Genomic DNA, 21,291 nt, shown 5'->3' with positions numbered 1-21,291 from the left:
ACAAACTGAGTCACGGGTAACAATTCAAACAGCGAACCCTGTAGAGTTCATTACAGGCCAGTGTACTTTTGAAACTTTCCAGTAGGTTAACACCATTCTTGCCATCCAAAGAACACTGTCTTAAGAGTGCATTAAATCCTATTCATATATCATGTGTATCTGTAGATAGACAACAGTTCCCATTATGTAATGCCACAATTTTAAAGCTCTTATCCCTGTTTTCAAATTAGTTCACGTACCCTCTCTGCAATTTTCCTTCAGAGCTCCAAATCTCCAAGCTGTTTCTTCAGCCATGCCTCTACTCATCTCTGACCATGTCTGCAATTCATTAGTCAAATCTCACACTCTTTTAAGATATTTCTTGTTAACTCAGATCAGGTGGAATCTTTATAAATAGCACAAATTAACAAGGGCTAAGAAATATTGGAGGGAACAGATCCCCAAATGATAGTGTTGATACAAGGATGGTGTTCAAAACGATATTAGAGATATGTAAAACAAGAGGCCATCTGTAATCATCAATTAAATTTGGCCTAATTAGTACCATAACTATGAAGGAAGAACTGCTGGAATGTGTGTTAGGCACTGGCACAAAAGCTTTTATAGACATGTGAATGAAAAAGATTGAAGACAAGTTAAGGAAAGTACAGTACATATGCAAGTACTGGAGGCTATTATGTTGGCCTTCATAATGAGAGGAATTGAATAAATGAGCTGGAATAACTTACTGCAATTGTACAGAACTTCAGTGTAAGTACACTTTCAGTACAGTTTGGTCTCATAATCAGAGAAGGAGAGTGTTGTTATAGATCAAAGGTCACTAGACTCATTCCTGATTTATGGAGAGAGATTTGGACTTGTATTTAATCCAGTTCAGATGAATAGAGGGGACCTCATTGAAACCAAATCCTGATGGGGCAGGGTAGACTAAATGCAGGAAAATTGTTCCTAAAGGCAAGAAAGTCCAGAACTCAGGGTAACAGCCATGCTCCTTTGGAATGAGTTGAAAAATGTCTTCATCCAAAAGAGTGAATGGAGAATCACATGGGAATCATAAGTAATCAAGGCTACTGCAGCTATTTCCTTTCCTTTTCCAGGGCCTGTCCCCATTACACAAGCCATCTCTCCTCTACACTCTCCACGCTCATGAAGGGTTCTGGCCTGAAACAATGCCCATTCCTTTTCTCCCACTGGTGCTGTTAAACCCACTGAGTTCCTCCAGTAGCTTGTGGTTTGCCCCTGATTTGGTCCAAAAACACAAATTCTGGTTATGGTTTAACCATCCTTGTAACATGGGAGTAAACGGCAACCAGTATTTCAGGTTTGTGCCCCTTCCTGTGAATGCTGCGTGACCACCAAACTTCTCCAGCATTTTTCTGTAAAGCAACCTCATTGTATTCCTTTTTTCATTGTGCTGCCCAACAATTCCAGGTCACGCAATTTTGCACCCTATTATTTGCCTCAAATCATTGCATTGAATCTTCATTTATCATTCCAAGTTTTACTGTAAAGTAAGATTTTGAACATGGGATGCAATTTCCTAGATCAAATATTAACATTGTTTTTTTTTCTTTTATCAATGAATGATTAAAGCTTATATTGTATCTTTTTCTCGTACAAATCTAAGCTTGATAACTTACCATATCATTAGTCACTGGCAATCTCCTGCGCAACAATAATGTCACAACTTCCACAATGGCATCATGGAGTTTTGGAAAACGGAGCAATTCCTGAGAAGACAAAATAGATCAGAAATTAAGATTGAATACTGGAGAATTCAGTTCCCCACATTAAATAACAACTGAATAGATTAATTTCAGTCAAATTGGATTAAGTACTTAAAATATATTTTTTAAATGCTGTAAATATTCAGCAGTACAGGTCACATCTGTGGGAAGAGAAACCGAGTTAACATTTCAGGATGAAGACCCTTCTTCAGTTAGTAAGGATGAAATATACTAATGAAAAGTCTTCAACCTGAAATATTAACTCAGTTTCTCTTCCCAAAGAGAAGCCTGGTCTGCTATTTCCAGAATTTTTAGCTTTCATTTAAAGTTTCTAGTGTATACAGATTTTGAATTCAATAGTTGTGAAATTTTGAATATTATAATTATTAAAATACAATCCTGCTCAATAAACATTTTGTCTTCTACTCAATGCTAATCTCAAAGTGGGCAAGTTAACAGGTGTATTTTGTGTTGTTTTATATTTTTATAACATGCCTCAATTCTCTTTTTTAAAATATTTTATTTATAATAATAAACACATGCATAGATAAGTTTTCAGATATCAAGATATTATATAAAGGAGATGATTAAATACATGTTAAATTTATACATAGAAAGAAAGAAAAAACAAAAAGGAAAAAAGAAAAACTAACTAAAATACTGTCCCACCCCCTTCCCAAAATCCCCTTACCTACCAAAAAAAACTAAAATTACAAAAAAGATATACAAGAAACACTAATATACTAAAATAATATTGAATGCATATTGAAATGGATTGCTCTTGGAAACAATCAAAGATCTCATATAAAAAAAGTAATTCACAAAAAAATTGTTCATCGAGGGAAAACATCATAAAACTGGAGGAATCAAAGGAATTATTTATAAATTTAATCCTAATATTTGAGCATATAAAAAATCTATTAAAAAAGTATATTTACCTCTCAAATTATAGATAATTTTTTCCAATGGAATACAACTTCCAAATCTGAAACATCAGATTTCCAAGTAACAGCAATACACTTTCTCACTATTACTAGAGCTAGTTTAACAAATTTTAATTGAGAGTCTGAGAAATCTAATTTAGGAATTAGATTTCCAAAATTTCCCATCAAAAATAACTCAGGGTTTAACATAAAAACATCAGTCACTTGTTGCAAAAAATTACTAAGAAATGCAAAATGGTTTGACTTTTGAACAGGACCAAGTTGAATGTAGAAAAATTCCAATTTCATCACCACATCTAAAACATTGGTCTGAAATATCTGATTTCTATTTATTCAATTTTTGAGGTGTAAAATATAAATGATGTAAAAAATCATATTGAAGCAACCTGTATCTTATGTTAATTGTATTAATCATAATATATTTACATAAATTTTGTCATGTCTGTTGATCTATTGATATATTTAAATCATGTTCCAGTCATTAATGGCGTGTAATGACTGGCCAACTGTATAGCCTGCTACACATTAAAGACTCCCAGTCAGGCAAACGTTTCTTGGTGGATACTGTAAGGTAAAACATCATGAGATGGGAATGTGTAGGGAGTTACCCTGTACAGGGCAGTAACAAGAAGGGGAGGTGTCCTTGTACTCCTGTTAGGTAAAACATCATGAGATGGGACCGGAGAAGGAGTCACCCAGTACTAAGGAGTAACAGAATGCATCCTTGTACTTACAAGATAAGAGAGACATTGATGGATTGAGAGGCAGGAAGCTAGCAGGGAAAGGATAGCAACAGTTTTAGTCATTGGACAAGTAATGATATGATGATGTTCTAAACATGTATCCAAGGGTATAAAAAATCACCATTTTGCTGATAACGGCAGAATGCATTCTCCGACTAACTTGTTAGTCGCAAGTGTTACAATCCGGTAATAAAGAACAAAGAACCCTGATTTCGACTCAGCCTGGTGTTTGTCTCACTCATTCATGAACAAAGCAGACCTAACAATTCTGGGGCACAATATAGTCATTCCCCCAACCAGCCTGGAGGCCCACTTTGGCAAAGTGGGCTGGGAGCTCTGAGCGGCAAAAGGCTCTAACATACGAACATTCGTCACCCGCACCATTTCCCCTACGCTTCGGGGACAAACAATTCACTTGAAAGTTTACAGTGGCAGCCGTGCAACAACCATTACTGGGTGCGGATTTCCTGTGGGCCAATTCACTCCTGGCGGATATCAAGTGGCGCCGGCTGGTGCACGGCCAGACACTTCAGTCACTCTCACTCAAGGGCACTGAACTCACCAGCCCCCACCTGCACTCAGTGAGTACTGCAGACAACAAATTCGCTTGGGTCCGAGCAGAATTCACCTCCATCATCACACCTCACTTCTATTTGGCGGAACCCAAACATGGAGTGAGACACCAAATCATTACAGAGGGCCCTCCCCTCCATGCCAGGGCACGGGATCTCCCCACTGAGAAACTCAACCTAGCCAGGAACCAATTCAAAAAGATGGAGGAACTCGGCACTCCAATAGTTCTTGGGCCTCCCTTCTCCACATGGTCCACAAGGCAGCGGGTGGATGGTGGCCGTGTGGAGACTACCACCACCTCAAAGAGGCCACCATACCAGACAGACATCCTGTGCCCCATGTCCAAGACTTCACCGCTAACCTGCAAGGGGCACGGATATTCTCAAAGGTTGACCTCATCAGGGGCTATCACCAAATCCCGGTACACCTCCAAGGCATCCCAAAAACTGCCATCTTAACTCATTCCCCCCCCCCCCCTCCTTTTGGATTGTTTGAATTTCTCCGTATTCCCTTTGGGTTAAAAAACGCAGCTCAAACTTTACAGAGGCTAATGGATGCAGTGGGCCGGGATCTGCATTTTCCCTTCGTCTACCTCAACGACATTTTAATAGCCAGCCACACCCACACCGAGCACGCCGCCTAACCATTAACCCGGCCAAGTGCCAGTTTGGCCGAGAGACTACCAACTTCCTAGGCCATCATATCGACCAATATGGAGCCAGACTGTTACCCACTAAGGTGAATGCTATTTGCTCTTTGCCCATGCCATCGACAGTGAAAGGACTACAAGAGTGTGCAGGGATGGTCAACTTTTATTGCCGCTTCATACCTGCATCGGCCCACATCATGAGTCCACTCTTTCCCATCAAGACAGGACCCAGTAAAAACATATAATGGACTCGAGAGGCAACCAAGGCCTTCCAGGCCACCAAGAACACCCTAGTCAATGCCACCTTTCTCTTGCACCTACTGACAAAAGCCCCGACCACCCTCATGACAGACGCCTCCAGCAATGGTCGGGGGTGTACTTGAGCAACTGGTAAATGGACAATGACAACCACTGGCCTTTTTCAGTAAACACCTCAGGCCACCAGAACTCAAGGACTGGGCCTTTGATAGAGAACTGCTAACCCTATACCTGGCAATTTGGCACTTTCGTTACTTCCTGGAGGGCAGGAAGTTCAAAATGTACATGGACCACAAACCCATTCCCTTCGCCTTCAGTAAGGTATCAGATCAGTGGTCAGCCAGGCAACAGCTGCACCTATCCTACATTTCCGAATATACAATGGACACTGAACACATAGCCAGCAAATCCAACGTGGTGGCCGATGCCCTATCCCGTCCGGCTGTCTTGGTGGTGCACGATCCTACCCCTGGCATCGACTACGCGGCCCTGCCTGATGCGCAGCAAGCAGACCCTGATATTCCAGCATACTGGACAGCGCTCACAGGTTTACAACTGGAGGACATCCAGATTTCCCCCAGCAATTGCACGCTGCTCTGTGACACCTCAACAGGTAAACCTCGTCCTGTCATTCCAGCTGCATGAAAGAGGCGGGTTTTCGACTTGGTCCACAATTTGGCTCACCCCACCATCAGGACTACTGTCAAAATGGTGGTGAACAGGTATGTCTGGCAAGGCCAGGACTTGTACTCAGTGCCAGTCATCCAAAATCCAGACTCTTATCAAAGCTCCACCACAGACATCTGTTTTCTTGCCTCTTATTTGTTCCGCTTCTGAACTTGACACATTTTGATCACTTTTAGACTCTTCTGAAGCTTCTTTCACTAGGGTAGTATCACCTTCAGGTTCTGAGGTTGACATGCTGGACTGTTCCTTTCATAGTTTGATGTTCATTTGTACCACGCATGTGAAAGAAACAGTTTCGAGTTTTCCACCAGTGCCATCTTTGCAGTTGACAGGAAGACAGCTCTGGAGGAGCCCAACTTCTTTTTTCTTATATTTAGGTCTTGTAGTTATAGTTAGAGGCTTTTTCTTTTTTTGGCGACATAGTTAAAGGATAGTTAACTGTTTTATAATTACTTTAAAATATTTTGACTTAATAAAAACTTTACAAATAGGCATTTTTTTTTAGAATTAAGTTTCACGGGAGCCGTAAGGCTTGTCCCACACGGCATAATGTGACGTCTCCACATACATCAATTCTCAATGAGGCTCTCCGAAGTGATATTCTGATAACCATTCTTTAAGTAACAGCTTGGAACACAATAGAATAATGGAGATGCTTGTGTACCTGTGTGCTATAAGTGCTGCAATGCTGTATAATCCTTTGCATTTCTTCATGTACCAGTTCAACACATCGCAAGCTGGGTTCCTCTAGTCGCTTTATCTGTCGTTTCACTAACAACTCAAAAGAGATTTCAGGAACAAAGAGTGCTGGACGTGGACCCTAAATACAACAGATTGAATTAGCATCTTATTCCTCCAGAAACACAAGAATATTTGTATCAAAAGTTATAAACAGAACTTGAAAACAAATGCAGCAGACTCTCTCCCATGTCCAATCTTTCTAAGAAGGATGCTGCCAGGTGGATCTGAAGTAAATAATTAAGATGGCAGATAAAGTATCATCCTTAAAAAAACCAACACATTACAAAAGGAAACAAACAAAGCAAACAATTTACAATCTGGGCAATGCAGTAAAAGGCCAAGTTTTCCAGGACCTCACCACCAATGCACCCTTGTACCTAGTTTCCTCAACTAAGCAGGCTTCTAATCTGCCAGATCCTGAGACAGGCAGGTGGACCCAGAAAAATTGCAGGTCAAAGGAATTGAAAGCTGGATTTCCATCATCTGCATTTATATTCTTCTATTTCAATATTTTTAGAGTTTTATAAAACAAGCACACATAAATAAATACATTCAATAATCAAGAGACACAGATTTAATGAGCACAAAAGATAGTCCAGAAAAGGACTCCAAATTTGATGAAAATTAGAGTTAGCGTACAACGTAGAACACCTGATCTTTTCTAAATTAAGGCAAGACATGAAATAACCACTGAGTGCTAGTGGGTGGAACAGGATCTCCATCTAAGTAGGATAGTTCTTTGTGCCATAAGAGTTGTAAATAGTATGACTTGACAATCTGATGAAAATAGCTCGTTAATATCATCTAACACTCCAAACAAAGCTGGCCGAATAAGCCTCACTTGCAGAGATCTAAGAGGAGTGGAGGCTTGGCATTGCCAAATTTTAGATACTATTTCTGGACAATCGATATACGTTTTATCTTGTTTTGGATTCAATATTTTAACAGATTGGACCGTCCAGTTTGGGTCTCTTTGGAATTGAGGTCAGCTGACAAGTTTTCTGTTTTATCCTTTTTAAAAGTAGCCTTCCTTTTCTTTTGCTAAAGTTAACAGAATGATGTACTATAGTAAAACATTCCTTGTGTATCTGGTTTCAATACAGGAAATTTTTTGGTTTAAAAGGTTTTTTCTTATCAAGTTTTATATCTAATTATGCATTTCCTCCTTTTTTATGTCAATTGGTATGATAATAGTATTCAATGCTTTCGAGACTACTTTGTTGACAGTTGTCTTGTGCTTTAGAACAGTTATCAGCTAAGTTTAATTTACCAAAAATCTTTTTTTTTTAGATACTTGCAGATATGAAATTTTGTTTACTGGTCGAATTACCAAGTTTTCCCATGGCTTGTGAATCCAACCCAGAAGGGTTTCATAACCTTTATATATGATATGGTTTCAAAATCGTGTCAGGATTCCCTCATTAAGATTAAAAGAGCATAGGAGCTTGATCTACAGTTTTGCATTTCAGACAAAAATTGGGATTTGATTCATAAATTGGTTAATTCTGCTTCATTATGTGCTCGACATTCTCTTATTCAGTTCGAGGTTTACTAGGTTGATCCCTGGGATGAAGGGGTTGACTTATGATGAAAGATTAAATAATCTAGGATTGTATTCGCTCGAATTCAGAAGAATGAGAGGAGATCTTATAGAAACATATAGGATTATGAAGGGTATGGATAGGATAGATGTAGGAAGGTTTTTTGAGCTGGCTGGGGAAACTAAAACGAGAGGACACAGTCTCAAGATTCGGGGGAGTAGATTTAGGACAGAGATGAGTAAAAATAGTTTTTCCCAGAGAGTAGTGAATGTTTGGAATTCTCCAACCAGGGAAGTGGTTGAGGCTGCCTCATTAAACATATTTAAAATTCAGTTAGATAAATTTTTACATGATTAGGGGATAAGGGGAGAAGGCAGGTAGGTGGAGTTAGGTCATAAATTAGATCAGCCATGATCGTATTGAATGGCGGAGCAGGCTCGATGGGCCATTTTTGGCCTACTCCTGTTCCTACTTCCTATGTTCCTATGTTCGAGGTTGTACATCGGACTTGCATTTCTAAAGACAAATTATCCCATATATTTCCCAATCCAAATCTCCAATGTGACAGATGTTATGACAGGGAAGCAACCTTGATACATATATTCCGATCTTCTCAAGTTCTTGTCCATTAATAGAGGGAGAATTTTTGTGTCTCATCAATAATATTACGTGTTAATTTGCATTATATTCTTGTTTCATTGCACATGTCGATAACCATGTTTTCTACAAAAGTGTACAAAAAGTTTTCCTTAATGATTGTTCACAAATGTGTTCTAACTACTCACAGTGGCATTTCTAATTGCAGTGAGAATGTCAATAGTATTGAGTCCACCCAATGCATCTACAGATTCCAAAGTACGTCCAAATGTTTCATGAAAAATGTAACATATTCTTGCTCCACCACAACTGGAAAGAATATTAAAAAAATAGTTAGGTGCTTCTCACTGATAAATATCATAAACGCCATATACATTGTACAATCAACTGAACACAATTTTCTATGTATTGACACAAGAGTAAATGTCTGTGTTACGGGCTATAATGGTCATGCAGAATATACTTCTGATTAGTGACTATCTAATTCAAGCTTAAAAAAAAGTACCAATCACCATCTAATAAGGAAAAATGTTCTCCTTGTGCTGTAAAAATTTAGCTTTGAGCACGAGTAATCAGCTAGTCCCATTACCCTGCCGTCATCTCAGTCTTGAAAATTACTTTCTTACACAAAATTGTGGCCTGCACATATTAATCCAAACATCAACAGAATTTTAATTAGATTACTCATTCAATGTATTCTGCAGGCTTCACTCTGCTAAACTAATCCAAGCCAGAGGCTAACCCCATCATCTCCAGAATCGACCTGGTGTTTGCTTCCTCTGTACAACTTCCAAAACCAGTATTCCCTTCTCAAGTAAGGAGTCTAGAACTTCAATATTTTTGATACAGCCTCACCAGTACCTTTTAAGTTACAGCAGAACCTCCCTGATATCAAATGTAATCCCTCTAGCAATGAAGGCAAACATCCTATTTGCTTTCTTGATTACATATTGCATTTGCTAGACCAACCTTTTGTGATTATTGTTCCATAAAAGTTACCTTTCACGCTTCCACTCTTCTAAATTCTAGCTGATAGATGCATAGCCAAGACAACATTTTCTTAGAACTAAATTACCCAGTGCTAGTATCATCTAATGAACTGCTTCCCATGCATTAACGACCTTCCTTAAACCAGAAGTTAAAAAAAATTCTGGAGAAGCTCAGCAGATCAAACAGTGCCCTTTATGTAGTAATGGTGAAGATACACAACAGATGTTTCGGGGTTGAGGCCTTCATCAAAGTATAATAAACTGAGAGTTGGGGGGAGGGAAGTGGTAAAGGCAGGAGATAATAGGTTTAGTGGAAGGCAGTAAAGTCCATGTTAATGCCACATGGCTGAAGAGTGACCAGATAGAAAATAAGATGTTGTTCGTCCAATCTGCAGGTGGTCAGGGTGGGATAGTACACAAGACCATAGATGGACACATGAGCTCAGGAGGGTGACACAGAATTGAAATAGTTGATCACTGGGAGCTCTCTGTGGTTGCAAACAGAGAACCAGAAATCTACTAACACACAGTGCTCCAGATGTAGTTTCACCAGTGTACTATAAAACTGAAACAATCCTCCTATTTTTGATTTCAACCCCTCTGGTGATAAATGACAACATTCTGTTTGCTTTTTGTGTACAAGTCTTTTGCAAATTATGCACTAAGGCACACAGATCGTTTTGCATTTCAGAGCTTTGAAATCTCTCCTGCCACTCTCTCCAGGGCAGTACTGTTGGCGTAGCGGTTAGCACAATGCCTTTACAGTGCCAGTGATTGGGACTGGACCTGGGTTCGAATCCCATGCTATCCGTAAGGAGTTTGATTGTTCTCATGAGTCTGCGTGGGTTTTCTCCATGGGCTCTGGTTTCGTCCCACTGTTCAAAATGTACCAGGGGTGTAGGTTAATGAGGTGTAAATTGGGCACCACAGACTTGTGGGCCAAAATGGCCTGTTACCGTGATGTAGGTCTAAATTTTTATAAAAATAGACAGTTTAATATTTTAATCACACAATACGCCAATCTCCAGATCTTTGAAAAATCATATAACCCATCTAAATTAGAAAGTCAATTCCAATAAGGCTCAAAGGCAGGTTGTGGTCGTAGAGTTGGCTACTATTAAAGTTGCACAAGATAACTAGAGGTCTGAGTTAGACTGCAAAATACCCAAATGACAAGACTTTGTCTTGAGACCCACCTGGGGATTGCAACCTTTGCATGAGCTGGGAGAAGCCATCAATTTCACACTTCTTTGTAAATGGATGGGCTTGGTTCCGAAAACTGAAATGCTACACAACTGAGGTAGAAAAAACGGAAGTGGTACTGGCGCACCCAAAATACAGTACATCTGTTACTTCGTGTTACTTCCTCAGAAAAAGCCAATAAATTGGTCAAACATGATATATCTTTTATAAAACAATGCTGTCTTCACTCAATTATCTTATTCTCCAGTCCCTTAAAATGTCCTCCCTTAAACTGACAAATGTTAAACTAAGTGACTTGAAGTCTCTTGTTTTCTATAATCTTCTGAACTTTCAGCGTAAGTTGTTCAGGTGTCGTGGGCCAGTTCAAACTCATTTTTGCTATTCGTTAAAACCACACCTTGGAACTTAAATATACATCCCTAAATAACAAGAAAAGCTTCACTGGGCCAAGCACGTACATACAGTACTGTGATGACAAGAGCAGTTCAGAGGCTGTTGGTGACTAGCTTCTGATTCCCCAGAGCCTTCAATCTACAAAGCATGTCAGGTTATACTGGAATCTTCTCACTTCCCTGCATGATTACTGCTCCAAAAACATTGAAGAAGCTGAACACGTGCTAGAACAAAGATGTCCACGAGATCCTAAACTGAACTATATCAAATGTTCAGAGCATTCTTTATGATAGAAAGACATAACCAATGTTTTGGTGGTGAGCTCTTCATCAAGTTATAAGCTAAAACAAGGCAGGCACCTGAATAAACTAGTAGGGGGTGGGTCAGGGGAAGGTGCACAGGCAAGAGATTATAGAAGGATATGGGTAGCATAAGATAAAAATGCTGAGAAGTGATATTGGGAGGGGATAGCTCTATGAATGGAGGAAAGGTGTGGAGAGCTGGAGGAAAGGAGACAGAGGGATGGAGAAGAGAGGCCTATGAAAATAAGAGAACTCCATGTTACTAGTATCCGGTTGGAGAGATGTTGAGACATGGAAGAGTGCTGAGGACCAAAATGGGGGGCTTACAGAGACAAGGAGGAGTGTAAGAGACTAGAGGGGGTTATAGAGACAGGGAGGCCCAAAGATGGCGGCGCTGCTGGAGCTGCTGTAGTGGCAGTGCTGTGGACCCGCGGATAATGAGGGAGCAGAGATGCAGCGATCCCGATAGGTCCAGCAGCCCAGTCGACTGCCGTCAGTTCTGCAAGGGCTTTGAAAGGCACATTGAGGGAGGCAACAGTGGTTTTTAAATTGAGATCCCACGATCGTGTCGGAGGTTCGGATCTGGAGCTTGGGTTGTCAATGGTTTGGACACAGGATGCTGGAGAACTTCAGCAGATCAAACAGTGTCCTTTATGTAGCAAAGGCAGATACATAACTGACCTTTCGGACTTCTGTCCTTCGTCAAAGTATGAGAAAATGCCAGCATGCTGCCCAAATATCCCAATTAACCTACAACCCCACGTATATTTTGAAGGATGAAAAGAAACGAAAGCACCCACACATACATGGGGAGAACGTACAAACTCCTTACAGATAGTGCCAAATTCGAACCCAGGTCGCTGGCACCGTAACAGTGTTGCACTAACCACTGTGCCAACCATGCTGCCCTTACATAAAGAACACCGTTTGACTTGCTGAGTTTCTCCAACATTTACAATCATAGCATCTGCAGATTTCTTGTTTCTCCCTATATCAACATTCCTTCATCAAGTTGGGGCCAAAATAGTTTCATTTTTCCTTATCATTCCCAGGGAATTTCTTCACCATTGGAATATAACCATTAGGTTCAAAGGAGCTGTTAAGCATAACCTCCTCAAAGACAAACAAGAATGTGTAATAAATGTAATTTTAGCTAGCAACTTCAAATTCTATAAATGAATAAAATGCTAAAGGGTATATAAACTACTTTCCATCAAGTTTTGCAATTAATAACACTGTGGAAGATAGCAAACAGAAGCTACAAAGCATTAACAATTATATTGAATGTACAAGATAACCAAATAGCAGCATTCTCACAGTTCTGAAGTTTCAATGTATTTTGCTGTTCCTTCAATTGTCTGACAATACTCGGCTGCAAACTTGGTAATGAGTTGCAGAAGAGTGGCACTCTTGTCCTCTACTGGTTCACCATAACTGTTCAGTAAAGATTGGTATTGAGCTGCCAGCACATTTATCCTGGTCTTAAGCTCTGGCAAGCAATCTCTGATATGATGCATGAGCAATCTGAAAAAGTAACAAAAATGAGTATTTCCTCTGAAAATTTGAATTACACAATTATTACAAATAAAATGAAACATCCTATTTGACTTGTATCCGACCAAAATCCCAGTACACTTGCACTAGGCTTTGTAGTTAGAACACCTAACTGTATCATCCATTGAAGTTGCAGCTTGGGCAGCTAGTTATCAAGAGTAAATACAAGCTTCTCAAAAAACTGATATTTAAAATCGAGCTAACTATACTTTTTGGAGAACTGGCTGAAATGTGGCCTGCAACAGCTATACGAAGTTGTGGGAAAAGGTGAAAAATGGAAATGTACATGGTATCACTTTTAAAATTAAGGAAGATATTTAATAACAGATGAACTATTTATTAACTGCACCAGCCAAAGAGTTAGAAATCAAGAAGTACGTATGATGTACACAAACTGTACAACATGTCAATTCTCTGCAAAGTTCATCAAAAATAGAGCAAATTCTCCCAACAAACACAGAATAACTTATTCAGAAAAATGCAGTGTAATTACAGTCAAATATTGTGGAAATATCCCTGACATCTACATCAATGTGGCTACCAAGTTTATTAACAGGACAATATTTGGTCATGTTTACTTTGGTGAACTTTAACAAGTACTACTTGTGTTCAATAAAGAGTGACTGTTCAGTGCACGGGCAGAAGAATTACCTCCAAAATATAACACACCAAAGAATGGATTTTACATGTTGTACCCTTTTGTTAGATATGTCAGTTCAACAAAATATTACCTATTCAAAGTTTTGGCTAGATACTTGGTTCCATTCCTGTTAGCAAGTGAGGGGTATTTCTTCTGTAGAAATGCATGTTCATCCTTTAAAGCATCTGCCACATCTTTCTTATTGTTGATATCCAGTTGACTCCTAAAGAACACACAGATATTTTTAAATACAGCAATTAGCGCACCTCTGAAAAATTTCTATTTGTACTTGAAACTGTGATATGCAAAACAAATCAATAAATTCCAGTCATGGCTCGCTGTGACTTTCCATGTTGTCAACATATTTCTGTTAAAATTCCACAATGACTCCACTAATATGGTTATAAAACATGTTTCCCTATAACCAAGCACACATTTTGCATTTATTATTCTTTTTCGTGTTCAAGGTTTTTCAGTTCCAGAATAGTGTTGCAAGGATATGGGAAGTAACACAGAGTGACTGTTTCACAAAATGTAGAAAGGATTTTTTTTCTAGCAAAGCAAGGGAAGGGAGAAACAAAATACCTTCCCAGGAGTGATAATGAATTGGTAATCTGCTCCCAAGTTTTGGCCAATTTAAGCAGTCACAATAGACATTTTTATACTGCTTCACCTAGGTCCCACCAGGGACCCAGATGCGATTAGCGGGCTAAAGGTGCTTCCAGCATCTTTCAAGCTTTGGAGGGGTTTAAAAAAAATCAACCCAGTAAATCGCCAACGTGGCGATTTAAGGGGGATTCCGCCCCCGCAATGATTCAGTAGGTGACGCATCATGCAAACCATTGGTGGTCAGTCTCCCCTGTCCCCCCCACCAGCTGTCAGTCGCCCCCCCAAACCATCAATGGCGCTCCCCCCACCTCATGGCAGCCGACCCCTCTGCCCCCGCCAATCGCAGCAACCCATCTGCCACTCCCCCCACCCGCTGGCAGCGACCTCTCACCCCATGTCAGCGACCTCACTCCCCCCCCCCCCCCACCACCACGGCAGCGACTCCTCTCCCCCCCCCACCCCCCCAACAATCATGGCAGACACCAGCAGAGGTTCCTGGGTCAACAATTTTTGTTTTCAAGCCACCGGTGGACGGAACCTAGGTAAGGTTAACTGGGTTCCCTGACCACCTCGGAGGTAGGGCAGGGACCCGGATGATTTTGGAGTCCATTGACAGGATCGTATCCTTTCAAGCTGCCTTTTGAGTGAGGTGCTAACCAGGCAAATTGCCGGGTTAACCCCATTCTACAAAGCAGCTATTGAAGAGGCCCAGGATCATTCCCTTCTTTTGCTGGTCTCTCCCCATGGAGATGTAAATACATGACTTAGATAAGGAGCTTAGCAGGCTCAAGAGTGCAGGCATTATGTTGAATCTCAAACCTTACAGGATTGCTCTCTCTTTCTCACATACTTCCTCTTTTTCTTTTCTCCTGCCCAGACTATCTCATTTGAAATTAAGATTCACTCAACACCCAACGTGGTGATCGAAATCAAGATATTCAAATCACAAACTGTGGCAATCAAGTTTTAAAAGTTATCTGTAACTGTAGTCGGCTACTCCTTTTGAAGAAGTTGCAGAAGTTCAAGGTTCCCCAACAAATGTTTCTCATTTTAAAAATATTTTTAATATTCTAGTTGCTGCCTCATGTAATGATCTTCATTGTAACATTCAGTTAGAAAGGTCAAAGGAGCAAGTAACCCAGTGGTCTAAACCAAATTCTTTAGTCTGGGGAATTTCTATTCAGTTGAATTTCTTAAAACTGTAGAAAACTAAAGACTTGCATGACCATTGAAAGCTCTGCTTGCAACTAATGACCTTAAGATGGGAAATCCACTATGGTTTGGGCTATATGCAACATTAGACATGCAAGCATATGGACAACTTTTAAACTGGAAAGGAGTCCAACAGGTTAGTCATGCAACATCTCAACCAAGGTTTGATTATTAGACAGATTCTATGTCTCCTCCATCAAAGCTCCTGAGTAAGTTCTTGAATTGAAGATCTGCCAGGATCCTCTTCACTGTATGGTGGTAATAGAAAATTGGTGTGATCAACTCAGTGGCCTGTATACTGCAGAATATGATTCTTCAGTCTGGTGAAGGTTCATGGCATCAGATTTCACATAGGTAAGGAAACGATTCAGCAGCTTCCCCAATCTGATGAATCAGTATTTGGTGTATAAAAGAAAAATATGACACCAAGAGCACATATGCAAGAACCCAGTGGAGTAAATTCTATCAAAAAGAGTGGCTTGGTACCACCTCTGATAATTTCCAATGGAATCACCTGCTGTAACACAAGATTATCTCTGTATTTAACAGCAGGAACAGTATACAACTCCAAAGAAAGCTCAGTGTCTCTTGATGAACAGGCCCCCTGCATAATGGCGACTGAGATGAGGAGAACCCTTATCCATGCTGTACCCACACAAGGTGCGGAACCAGAAACTGACCTCATTGGGTACTCAAGGACTGCACCAATCAACTAATGGAGATCCTTATGAACATCCTCAACACGTCTCTGCAGCAGTTCATCTTTCCCTTGGGTTTCAAGACAGCCACCATCATCCCGGTACCAAATAAGGCAACAGCCTCAAATAACTACTGCCCCATGACACTGACCTCCATCATTATGAAATGCTTTCAGCGTATGGTGATGGCATGCACCAAAGCGCACCTCCCAGTAACATTGGGCCTATTTCAAATTTGCCTATCAAAGAAATTGCTTCACTGATGATGCTACAACCTTGTCTCTCCACTCTGTCCTGACCCACCTGGAGAATGACCCCTCATACACTAGGCAGCTGTTAATAACTTCAGCTTGGCGTTTAATACGATCATTCCCCAGAGCTGCTAGAGAAGCAGGTCCTCGTTGGGACTCAACACTCCTCTCTGTAAGTGGATTCTGGATTTCCTGACAGAAAGATCACAAGACTGTCCAGGTCGGCAGCAGAATGTCAAACACCGTCAGCTGAGCACTGGAGGACCTCAGAGCTGTGTACTGAGCCCGATCCTGTTCACGCTACCGACCCATGATTGCATCGCCAGATCCAGCTCCAACAGAGTCATCAAGTTTGCAGATGACACAATAGACGCCACACTGGAAAATCTCGTGATATGGTAAGAGAATATCAACCAGAGTCTCAATCTGGACAAGAAGGAGGACATGATCATGGACTTCAGGAGGACCAGCAGCATCCACCCTCCACTGCACATTAATAACTCAGTAGTGGAGAGAATAGAGAATACCAAGTTCCTTGGAGTCCACATAACAAGTGACATATCATGGACACACATCTTCTCACGTCAGGAAAATGCAACAACGACTGCACTTCCTGAGAAGACTGAAGTGGGCAAGGCTACCGGCCACCATCATGTCAACTTTTTATAAGAGCTCTATCAAGAGCGTTCTTGCTGTGTGGTGCAGTTGCTGCAGAGCTATCGCTCTTTCCCATTGGGAAAGAGATATAGGAGTATCTGAGCCAGCACCACCAGGCTGAGGAACAGCTTCTTCCCACGGGCAGTGAGACTGCTGAATGACTAATGAGTTGCTCACCCTAACCCTTCGTGTCTACTATTTATTGAACTGTGGCGGCACACCATTAGGCAGGCGAACCGGCCCCGCATATCACGCACACAGCTGGGCAGCCGGCCAAAATGGCGACATCAGGGGTTTCTCCCCAACCTCGGCACCAGGCTCAGAAGCCTGCAGTTTGCGGCCCACGTGACGCCCAGGCGACGTCAGGGCCCCCGGCACAGTTCTCAGCCAGGTCCAGGCTGGGAGCACAAGACCAGCTAGGTAGACCTCAATGAACGAGTTTTTGCTCACTGAACTCAACCCGTCTGGTTGTGAGATCATTCAGTAAGCAGAGTAGCCGCCGCTACATTGGTGACCCCAACAGGTTCAAACACCTTTGAACCCGATATGAACGACTCTTCGATCAACGTTATAGCCATCAAGCTTCCTGACTTCTGGGTTCAGGAGCCTGAAACCTGGTTCAGCCACGCAGAGGCTCAGTTTCACCTCAGCCAGATTTAATCAGATACGACCAAGTTTTATCATGTGGTCGCCACCCTGGACCAGGCCACCGCCAAACGAGTGCTGCACCTCGTTCAGCACCCACCCGCAGAAGATGAGCACAGGACCATCAAGTGGGTGCTCACCGGCTCCCTCGGCCTCTCTAGGTGCCAGCATGCCACTTGGATGCTGTACTTCGACGCCTTGGGAGACAGAACAATCATGTTGATGGATGAGATGCTCACATTCATGAGTGATCACACCAACTACCCACTCTTCGAGCGCATCTTCCTCGACCATATGCCCAAAGACGTCCAGCCGTTACTGTCCCAGGAGAGCTTCGACGACCCTAGGACGGTGCTCAAAAGGCTCAGGAGCTATGGCTTGAACGATTCCTGGAGGGCTCAGCAGTCCAGCAAGTTATGAGTCCCGGCCATGACCACGTCAAGCCTTCCTCTAGCGCTGCGGAAAATACTTGGACCCTGCAAGGACCTCAAAGAGCATAGCCAGAAGCAAGCCGTCCACTTCAGGCCTCTGCTTCTTCCACCAGTGGTGGGAAGCCAAGGCTCGGAAGTGTCATCCGCCCTGCTCGTTCCAGGGAAACGAGCAGGCTGGCCGCTGTTAATGGCTGCGGCGGTTGGCCAAGAACACAGTCTTCTCTCCCTCGTCGACACCAGGGCCCAGATCAGTGTCATGCCGGCCACAGCCACCGAGTCGTGGAACCGGCCTCGAGAACCTCACTCCATGCAGCCAATTCGACGGAGATCCAAACGTATGGTAACAAGATCGTCCACTTCCAGATCGGCCAGCAGAGGTTCTCGTGGAGGTTCACCATTTCATCCCTCCCAACCTCCATTCTGAGTGTCGACTTCCTCCTCACCCACGGACTCCTAGTCGACCCCCCGAGATAGGCGACTTGTCAATGCCCATACCTTCCAATCCGTTCGCCTCAACACGTCCCACACAGATCAGCCGCAGATGGGCACGGTCAGCGCACCCAAGGATGAGTTTCAGCGCATCTTGGACGAGTTCCCATCCCTCCTTAAGCCGCAGTTCTCCGCCGCCTCACCACACCACGGGGTGTTTCATTATATCCCCACCCAAGGCCCGCCAGTCCATGCCAAGGCACGCCGGCTCCCGCCGGATAAGCTCCAGATAGCAAAAGAGGAGTCCTCGCATCTGCAGGAACTGGGGATAATTTGACGCTCTGACAGTCCTTGGGCCTCGCCGGTCCACCTGGTCCTGAAAGCCTCCGGTGGCTGGCGCCCCTCGGAGATTATCAATGGCTTAATGACGCGATAGTATCTGACCGTTACCCCATCCCTCACATTCAGGACTTTACGGCCAACCTGCATGGCGCAAGGGTGTTCTCCAAGGTCGACCTGGTGCACGGGTATCATCAAAACCCAGTGCACCCCGAGGACATCCCCAAAATGGCCATCATCACTCCCTTCGGCTTGTTTGAATTTCTACGCATCCCTTCGGGCTCAAGAACGCCACCCAGACCTTCCAACACCTCATGGATACGGTGGGCAGGGATTTTAATTTTGTGTTCATTTATCTGGACGACATTCTTGTCGCCAGCAGAGACCAGGCACAACATAAGTCTCACCTGCGCACCCTCTTCTCCTGACTGGCCGACTTCGGCCTAACGATCAACCCGGCCAAATGCCAGTTCGGGTAAGAGTTCATGCAGTTCCTGGGCCATACCATCACGGCCAAAGGAGCTACACCAGCTGCTACGAAGGTCGCTGCAATCAGAGAGTTTCCACGCCCAGACAACCTCAAGGGGCTACAAGAGTTCTATAACCGATTCATTCCAGGCACTGCACACATCATGCAGCCGCTGTTCGCCCTCATTGCGGCCAAGGACAAAACACTCGCCTGGACTCCAGAGGCCAACTGTGCATTCGAAACCACAAAAGTTGCCCTCGCGAAGGCTACCCTGCTCATCCACCCATGCACCGACCTTCATATGGCGCTCTCCGTCGATGCCTCTGTCACCATTGTCGGTGCGGTCCTGGAGCAGCACATTAACGGACAGTGGAAACCACTGGCATTCTTTAGCCAACTTCTTCGTCCGCCAGAGCGCAAATATAGTGCTTTTGACCATGAGTTGCTGTGCGTCATTTTCACTATTTCTTGGAGGGGAGGCCTTTCACCATTTTTACCAAGCACAAACCCCTCACTCAGGTGCTCGCTATGGCTAAAGATCCCTGGTCAGCCTGCCAACAGTGTCACCTGTCCTTGATGTCGGAGTTCACCACTGACATTCGGCACAAGGCGGGGAAAGACAATGTGGGCAGGGATTTTAATTTTGTGTTGATGATGCGCTCTTCCGACCGGCCATTTGCTCGCTGACTCCTGGCCTTCACTACAACCAGTTTTCCCGGGATCAGAAGTCTGACGAGGAGACGCAGGCCTTCAGGACTGCCATCACGGGCCTGCGGTTCTAGGACCTCCCGACTCCTCCCGGTGATGATACTGTCCTGTGCGATGTCTCCATGAGCACCCCGCGACCAGTGGTTCCCCAGCAGTGGTACAGGCACGTCTTCCACCATATCCAGAACCTTTCCCACCCTTCCATCAGGTCCAAGGTTCGTATGGTGGCAGAACGCTTCGTTTGGCACGGGCTTCAAAAGCAGATTGCGGACTGGGCCAGAACCTGCACCCATTGGCACTTTCCAAGGTACACAGGAACACCAGAGCAGGATTTTGAACATGTCCAAGAACTGTTCAGCCACATACACGTGGACATTGTCGGCCCCTTAGCCATTTCCCAAGGCAACCGTTACTTTTTCACGGTGGTAGAGTGCACCATTCGTTCACCCGAGGCGATCCCGATGCCAGATGCCTCCACGGACTCCTGCTCCCGAGCACTTTTGACTGGTTGGGTTGCCCGGTTCGGCGTCCCGACCCACTTCATCAGCGACCGTGGTGCAGATCACCTCCGCGCTCTGGGCACAGCTCGTCAACAGACTGGGAATCAAGCTGCATCACACAATGGCCTATCACCCACAGGCCAATGGACTGGTCGAGCGATTGCACCGTTACCTTAAGTCAGAACATATGGCCCGCCTCACCGGCCCCGACTGGCAGGATGAGCTGCCTTGGGTACTCCTGGCCATCCACTCGACACCCAAAGAAGACCTGCAGGCGTCATCGGCCGAGCTGGTCTACGGTGCATTGCTAGCCCTGCCCGGTGAGTTTTTCAATGCATCTCACAACCCGCAACAGTTACCGCAAGGTTTACTTCCCCGCCTCCGGGCCCAGTTGGACTCCTTCACACCCCCACCACCGCCCAGACACGGCACACGGGCCTCTTATGTCCCCAGCGAGCTGTATTCTGTAGAATATATTTTTATCAGGTGAGGCCCTTCCACAGCACCCCTTCAAAGACTGTACGAAGGGCTGTACAGAGTCATCCAGCATTCAGGATTTACCTTCACACTGGACATCGGTGGTAAGAGGGAACTGTTTACTGTGGACAGATTAAAGCCAGCACACCTCGACCCCAACGAGCCAGTGGTCGCGGCTCAACCCAAGAAGCGAGGCAAAAAAAGGACATTGGTGCCGGTTCTGGTGGGGCTGTGTGGCGGCACGCCATTAGGCAGGCAAACCGGCCCTGCAGGTCACACACACGGCGGGGCAGCTGGCCAAAATGGCGCCATCGGAGGTTTCTCC

The 21,291-nt window shown here is 43.6% G+C and overlaps 1 protein-coding gene across 2 annotated transcripts in view; it reads right to left on the bottom strand.

Moving 5' to 3' along the window:
• dnm1l (dynamin 1-like) overlaps positions 1–21,291 on the bottom strand; it is a 57,286-nt gene that overhangs the window by 12,001 nt on the left and 23,994 nt on the right. For both annotated transcript variants that reach the window (XM_069903478.1, XM_069903480.1), the window contains 5 exons: positions 13,633–13,764; positions 12,665–12,871; positions 8,649–8,769; positions 6,246–6,401; positions 1,641–1,730 (listed from right to left, as the gene is read on the bottom strand). In XM_069903478.1, coding sequence (XP_069759579.1) covers positions 1,641–1,730; positions 6,246–6,401; positions 8,649–8,769; positions 12,665–12,871; positions 13,633–13,764 — 706 coding nt within the window. The remainder of the gene's footprint in view (positions 1–1,640; positions 1,731–6,245; positions 6,402–8,648; positions 8,770–12,664; positions 12,872–13,632; positions 13,765–21,291) is intronic.

The sequence above is a fragment of the Narcine bancroftii genome, chromosome 11, assembly GCF_036971445.1.
Source record: "Narcine bancroftii isolate sNarBan1 chromosome 11, sNarBan1.hap1, whole genome shotgun sequence".
NCBI lineage: Eukaryota > Metazoa > Chordata > Chondrichthyes > Torpediniformes > Narcinidae > Narcine > Narcine bancroftii.
This window is presented reverse-complemented; position numbering and strand designations above follow the sequence as displayed.